Raw genomic sequence first — 7,540 nt, 5'->3', positions numbered from 1 at the left:
CACATGCACTGCAAAGATAAAACAATTCCCCGGGAGGATCGCTTAGTTGTTCAGGCCTGACCTAAAAAAAAGATTTCACCTGAGGTCCAAGCGTGTGAACAGCTGCTCATTGAGCGGGGGGTTAAACGCGGGCGAGTTGCTGCGTTGATGATTCAACACTGAAGGGAAAAAACATCCGACTGTCAGAAAGAAAAAGGATCATCGAATCCAAGATAAGAAACTGGACGAGACTCAGCAAGCAGGTTTCCCTTCAGCTGGATGACTCAGCGGTAAGAGCACAGAACAACCACTCAAATAATGATGCCTCGTTATAAATACAACTAATGTAATGTTATAGACAGACTATGGTTTATACACATACACGTCTTATCAGAACATGAAGCTCTAATTGTGATTCAATAACGTCAGGAGGACAATCTGTCACAGCTCCGCCCAGATGTCTTTCCCGAGTGGAAACTGCAGCGTGCACATTTTAGTCCTTGCTCAGCAAAGTGTACATTTGCTAGGGAATCCACTTCGCGAGAACATCTGTATCAGGTCTGAGTCTCCTGGTTCTACCCCCCAGGTCTGAGTCTGCTGGTTCTACCCCCCAGGTCTGAGTCTCCTGGTTCTACCCCTGAGGTCTCCTGGTTCTACCACCACAGGTCGTCCTCCACGCTGCTCTGGCTGCTCGCCCTCTCCCCCCTGTGCAGCCTCATCATCCCCAGGACGCTGCGGGCGTAGGCGTCCCTCAGGTTCACACCCACCCCCCCCACAGAGCCCCGCTCCAGCATCTTCAGCATCTCTGCGTGCTGCATGGCCGCCTCCTTCACCTGCAAGCTGAAGTATCGGGTGGAGAAGCGCTCGTTGATGACGGCGATGGGCAGCGCCAGGATCAGGATCCCGGACAGGATGCAGAGGAAGGCCAGCAGCTTCCCCACGGCCGTGTCCGGGCGCACGTCTCCGTATCCCACCGTTGTCATGGAGGTGGTCGCCCACCACCAGGCGGCCGGCACGCTGGTGAAGGTGGTGGCGGGAACGTCGTGCTCCAGAGCGAAGATCACCGCGGAGAAGATGGAGATGCCCACAGCGAGGAAGAGGAGCAGGATGCCCACCTCCTCGTAGCACTGAGCGATGGTCAAACCCAGAGACTTCAGGCCTGGGCAGAAAGGAGGAACATTTGATGAACACATCTCGAGTACTTATTCGTCAAGAGGGCGTCTTAGATGCAACCGTCAGTAGACTGATGCACTTCTGGACATGGGTATTAACAAAGCTGCTGTTTTTTGGTGCCTTAAATCTGAATCAGGATCGCTTTATTAATCCCACAGAGGGGACGTTTCCATTCCTACAGCAAAGTAAAGAGGCAAAACATTAAGTAAGAGGCGTGCATTCAATATACGAGATAGAAATTACACAAGCTATATCATTTGAAGAAGTACCAATCCAGGTGGACGAGGACAAAAACACAAAGGAACTTTGTTCTAGGTGCTGTATACAAATATATTTTGTCTCGGCCCCTTTTCTAGACCTCAATATTCCTTCAAGTGAAAATGCAGAATAACCCAAATGTATTTCTGTCAGACTAGTCTCTATTTCAAGGTAACTGTATTTCATCCAAGATTACGTTTGTTTTTGACTTTAGCCAACGTTCAGTGAGTAAATGTCCCATCTGTATTTATTTAACAACAGACTCATTTTAAGCCAAACCACACTCTTTACCAAACCATCGGTTTTGTTCCTTTTCTCACTAACTGCAACCATTATCCAGGAGACAATATGTCAATCAAAGCTGCAGTTAAGCTGTTTGGGATCAGTTTTTGAGACGGCTGTATCTTATTACCTGTGGAGTGCCGTCCCAGCTTCAACATACGGAGCGACCTGAAGAGTCGGAGGACCTGCACCACGCGGCCCATGCTCACCAGCTCCGCAGACTCTCCGTGAAGCCGCTCCACCGCCAGCATCACGTAGAACGGCAGGACGGCCAGCAGGTCGATGACGTTGGGAACACTTCGACTGAAGCCAGCCTTATCCCTCACGCAGAGAAAGCGCAGTGCCAGCTCCACCGTGAACCAAACCATGCACATGTGCTCCAGGACGACGGAGAGCAGTGGTGCATCGAAGCCAACGTCACTCTCATCGAAGCCCTCCTCGGAGTCTACCGAGATGAGCACCATGTTGATGACTGACAGCACCACGAAGGAGAATGAGAGCAGACCAAAGGTTCGAGCAGCGCGGGAAGACTTGGGTTTCTCCAGCAGGTCCCACAGGCGGCGACGCAAAGCCGGGAATGCTGCACCCACAAAGTCCTCATCGTCGTCCTCAAAGTCTCTCTGAATGTCGAGGGTCTCCTTCTGCTCCTTGCGGCGATGGTAGCGCTCGCGGCAGCACGCGTCGATGCGATGCTCGTCGATGCCCCAGTACTGGATCTCCTGCAGGAAGGAGATCTCACACAGCTCCTCCCTCACGTGCAGGTGACCCGTCCGGTAGAAGTTCATCACATACCTGTCGGCAGAGGCATCACAATCACAAGGTTTACTGCCAGTACGTTTTTAATGAAGCAGGATCCCTCCTACAGGAACTAAGAGGTTCCTTCAATGCTGTCTGCATTTCCACCTAAAGACGTGTTCACCTACTGCATGCCGTTACATCGCTAAATGTTTCCAAACAGGCCTTATTTCGATAAATTGTCCACATATTCGAAATTGGGAAACACGCAGGATAACAGAAAGAAACTTCTTGGTGGAAGCAGCGGCGAAGGAACCCATTAAATCTGGGAAGGATCCAAAACCCCGCGTGGATACACACGTTTAGTTTTAACTGGGTAAATTAGCGTGCGTCTAGTCGGAGCAACTTCTCTGAAACAGATGAGTTTTTTAAACGCTCTGAGCTATAAATACTACTCATCTTCTTTCTAGCGTCCATGATGTTTCCATCTTACGACTGAAAGCTCAGGAACAAACAGAAATGGGACGAACGATCCCAACTTGGGAATTGGGACCATCTGAGACACCCATGAATGCACCACTGCCTTTCTACCCGTGCCTTTCTAGTATTGGGTGGACATTAGTCACTGTCACAGCACTGCAACTCACTTCTTTACGGGATCAGCACTACATCCCTCAACAGACTCCAACGGGTTCAAAATGCAGCTGCACGTCTCCTCACACATACCAAATCATGGCATCACATCAGCCCAGTCCTCAAAGAGCTCCACTGGCTTCCTGTCTCCCATTGCATCAATTACAAAATGATGGTCCTCACCTACAAAGCACTCCACCATTTGGCCCCCCCTTATCTCACAAACCTTCTCACTCCTTATCAACCCCCACGGTCCCTCAGATCCACCGCAGCCGGACTCCTATCCATTCCCACATCCACACTCTGCAGCTTTGGGGACAGAGCCTTCTCAGTGGCAGCTCCTAGGCTCTGGAATTCCCTCCCCCAAGATCTCCGTGACTCTGAGTCCCTCACAGTCTTTCAGTCCCGCCTCAAAACACATCTTTTCAACTCTGTCTACCCATAAGCCCCCCTCCTCTCAATCAATTTCCTCTTGACTGCCTTTTTATTTATTTTACTATACTTACTTGTTTGCCTGTCCTTGTTTGTCTACCCTCCCTCATATTGTAAAGCGTCTTTGAGTTGTGAAAAGCGCTATATAAATAAAATGCATTATTATTATTATTATTATATCCACCCGATACAAATATTATGCATTACATTAATGCAAAATATACGGACAATAATTTGTTCTTTTTAATACTGAACACCCTGCACGATTCTGATTCTTTATAGTGGGAATATTCTCCACATTGAAGGTAGCAGTGTTGTTATGACCACAGGTCAACACGCACGCCTCAGGTGAGAGACTGAGGCGCCACCTACTGGAAGGTCTGTGAGTTTCGATCAAAGAAGAACTCATTTCCCAGGAAGTCTGCGTCGTCACAGAGCTCCAGCGCCGAACTCTCGGCCTGCATCGGGCCAATTTTTCCCCAGCCGGGTTCTCCGGGTGCGACGCAGCAGGATCCTGCGACAGTCTCAGTGGCGACTTCCCCGACGTTTACGATGAGAACTCCGAAAGTCTGCGGTGGGTACGACGGCCGGTTCTCGGTGAAGAACACACTGGAGTCCAGAACACCGAGGAGGAGCTGGGGCTGTACACCTCCTTCCCGACACACAGCTGGAGGGCGAGGATCATTGGTGGAGGAGGGGCAGCTGGTGGACAGGGGGGAATAAGAACCAAAGTATTTTTTCAAACTACTATCATCAGCAACTTCAGAAAATCCAGGGAACTTTAAAGCTGGGTGCACGCGTAAAAACTGAGACTTTAATTAAATGTATTAAGTCAACAGATTTCAGATAACTTTATTAGGTTTTAGTTTAAAGCAATATTATTAGGTTTAAATAAAAGGCTTCCACTAATATTATTGGCTTTAAACTAACTAAACTTAATACAGTTTATGTGAAACTTGACTAATACATTATAGGTCCAGCACGATATGTGAAAGAAAGAATGTGCTTTTGATTTGAACACTGTCAGAGCATGCCCTATGGAAGATTTTTGGCTATAAGGCCATCGTCATATTTTGTCCAATGGCGCCAATGCCAAATTCATGTTTCTTAAATCTGCTGGGCTATTAGTAAAGTCAACCTTTTGGTTTTTCAGTGTGTAATGATTGCTGACACAGGAGGGTTTAATCCAAAGGTTCAGTTGGATATGTTATTTTAATGAAGGTAAGGTTCCCTCATCTCCTGTAATGCGTGCGTATCCCCTTTGAGCATGTGTCAGCGTTGATCTTACCAGAAGCTGACATAAATTCAATTCTTTCCAGTTTAAGCCACATCGTGTACCGTATATTCCTCACATCGTTTTAACTCGTATATTTGACCTGGATTAATGATTTAGTGATGGGACGTTTCTGGGATTCTGAAGTTATCAGAGAAACAAGCTGAGCAACGGTTAGCGTCAGCCCACCGGCGTCCAGAGGGGAAAACCAGATATGAACATCGAACTGCTATTTACTGAGTAGAGGAAGAGAGCTCGTGGTCCAAAAACGGAAAGTGATCATAATTACAGTGTTTTGATTGAGAGCCCCGAGTGACAGAAAATAACATGATTGTGCTTTAAATGAAGTTTGGATGCAAAACATTTATATGAATTGTTTGGCATACACCTCCAGATTGTTTTCAAGCTGTCCACCAGACCCTGCTAATCCCCCACTCATTTTCACCATGACATCTCTTCCCTTCAACACATGGCATGCTTTTATAATAGTTTACCCTTTAATATATATTCACCATGGTTATCACAGCTACAGTTTTCCAATTTCACTTTTATATTCCCTTTGTTAAACATGGTTACCATTAAGCATTGAGTGTTAGTGAATAGTAGTAATAAATTAGTACTGCGTGTGAGGTCAGCGCACTTGTCTTCCCTGAGGCTATTCGCAATGAAGGACAAAAAGGAGACAAATCCCCGACACGAGAAGCAAGCCTCTGGTATTCCTACTTCCTGCAGATCTCTGCCGGTTTTTTAGATATTCAGCTTGCTTAAATATAAATATCTCTAAAGCTCTTATTCCTGTGATCATGTATTCCCTTTTAGCAAGATGCTGCTACTTCTAACAGTGTCCTGAAGGCCTGAGGACAGACGTACAGGAATACACTAACATTTAGAGACGTTAGGTTAATTCTTAAATAACATTGACAATATAACAACGTGGAAAGAAAACATCCAGGAGTTTATCTCACTAACTGGTTGTCTGTTTTTGTTTAAATGTCCCTAATTCACCAGAAGTTGGCATTTACATAAAGCCTCATTGGCAATCTATAGAGAACTCGTGATAACACGTAATTGTGTTAATGTCAGTACATGAGGGAGGGAAGCAGAAACCTCTATCACACCCAAACTGTCCCACGCTCATCCCTCTCTCTAGTCTGAAGGGGTTTCTTACAGAGGCTGGCTTTAACATGTTGAGGTAATACTTCACAATGTTAAAAGTATAATGTGCGTTGAAGCAGTAAAGTAGAAGTACTCATGATCTTTTCTTGAGTAAAAAGTATAAGGTACTCCAGATCTTGCTACTTCCTAAAAGTAGAAGTACTTCAGATCTTGTCTTGAGTAAAAGTAGAAGTACTCAGATCTTTGTTCATTGAGATGAAAGTAGAAGTACTCAGATCTTGTTCTTGAAGTAAAGTGAAAAGTACTCAGATCATTGTTCGTTGTGAGTGAAAGTAGAAGTACTCGATCTGTGTTCTTGAGTAAAAGTAGAAGACTCAGATCTTTAACTTGAGTAAAAGTAGAAGTACTTCAAGGTCTTGTACTTTTAGTGAAAAGTAGAAGTACTCAGATCTGTACTTTGAGTAAAAGTAGAAGTACTCAGATCTTGTACTTGAGTAAAAGTAGAAGTACTCAGTCTTGTACTAGAGTAAAAGTAGAAGTACTCAGATCTTGTACTTGAGTTAAAGTAGAGGTACTCGATCTTGTACTTGCAGTAAAAGTAGAGACCTCAGACTTGTACTTGGAGAAAGTAGAATACTAGAATCTTGTACTTGAGTAAAAAGTAGAACTCAGGTCTTGTACTGAGTTTAAAAGTAAGAAGTCAGAGTGTATGATACTTCTGTTAAGTAAAAGTCCTGTATTCAAAATGGTTCTCAAGTCAAAGTAGGAAAAGTATTACTCATCAAATATAGTGAAAGTATCGACAGTAAAAGTAGTCATTGAGCAAGATTGGGTCCATGTTCAGAATAATATATATGATATGTTTTTAATGATTGATCAATGAAAGTGTTTCTCAAGCTGGTAAGGTGCAGCTAGTTTGGAATGATTTGTATACTGCAGGGTAGCTTGTGGATTTACTCAGGTGGAAGCTAAGTCTGATTTAAAACACTTGGTTATATTTCACTACATTCATCCACATCTGAAGAAGTAACTGAAAGGGATTAAATACATTGTAGTGGAGTAGAAGTACCACCATGTACCTCTGAACTGTAGAGGAGTAGAACGAGAAAGTAGCTTTATACATGAAATACTCAAGTAAAGGTACAGTACCTCGAATTGTAAATGTACTTAGTTACTTTCCCCAGCTCTGCATTGAAGGTAATATCGCCCGGTTGAGTTGAAAGGATCACTGGCGAAGGGTTCTTCATTAACAGGGAGATTGATGTGAACCTGCAGGAGCATCTTACGCCGTGGTCGGGCCGGAGAGGATCTGCTGTCTCAGTTTTACTCCACGTTCTCACACGGGGAAAACCCACGACACACTCGGGTACGATCAGGGACGATCACAGACAGACAGACGGAGGAGGAAGAAGAGGAAGCAGCGCCCTGAGCCCTCCCTCTGCTCTCTGATGCTCTCTCAATGTTGGAGCAGGTTTCAAACAGAGAGGGAGGGAGGGAAGAGGAGGAGGAGGGTAAAATCAGAAGGGGAGGAGGATGAGATGATAGGAGTTAGAAGGAAGGATTAGGAAAGGAAGTAGTGGAGGAGGGAAGAGGTTATTTGTGGTTTCCCTGTCACATCTGAAGAGCCAGGCATCCTTTTGTGTACGGCAGCCTGTCTCT

The 7,540-nt window shown here is 45.3% G+C and overlaps 1 protein-coding gene across 1 annotated transcript in view; it reads right to left on the bottom strand.

Moving 5' to 3' along the window:
- Positions 1-412: 412 nt before the first annotated feature.
- Positions 413-7,540, bottom strand: part of kcnv1 (potassium voltage-gated channel modifier subfamily V member 1) — a 9,087-nt gene continuing 1,959 nt past the window's right edge. The window contains exons 3-5 of the mRNA XM_010796917.1: positions 3,865-4,194; positions 1,823-2,484; positions 413-1,138 (exon numbers count right to left, since the gene is read on the bottom strand). Coding sequence (XP_010795219.1) covers positions 633-1,138; positions 1,823-2,484; positions 3,865-4,194 — 1,498 coding nt within the window. The 3' untranslated portion in view covers positions 413-632. The remainder of the gene's footprint in view (positions 1,139-1,822; positions 2,485-3,864; positions 4,195-7,540) is intronic.

Source organism: Notothenia coriiceps, unplaced genomic scaffold (assembly GCF_000735185.1).
Source record: "Notothenia coriiceps isolate Sejong01 unplaced genomic scaffold, NC01 NC01_scaffold00037324, whole genome shotgun sequence".
Classification (NCBI taxonomy): domain Eukaryota; kingdom Metazoa; phylum Chordata; class Actinopteri; order Perciformes; family Nototheniidae; genus Notothenia; species Notothenia coriiceps.
Note: the sequence above shows the minus strand (reverse complement) of the source record. Positions and strands in the feature narration are given on the sequence as shown.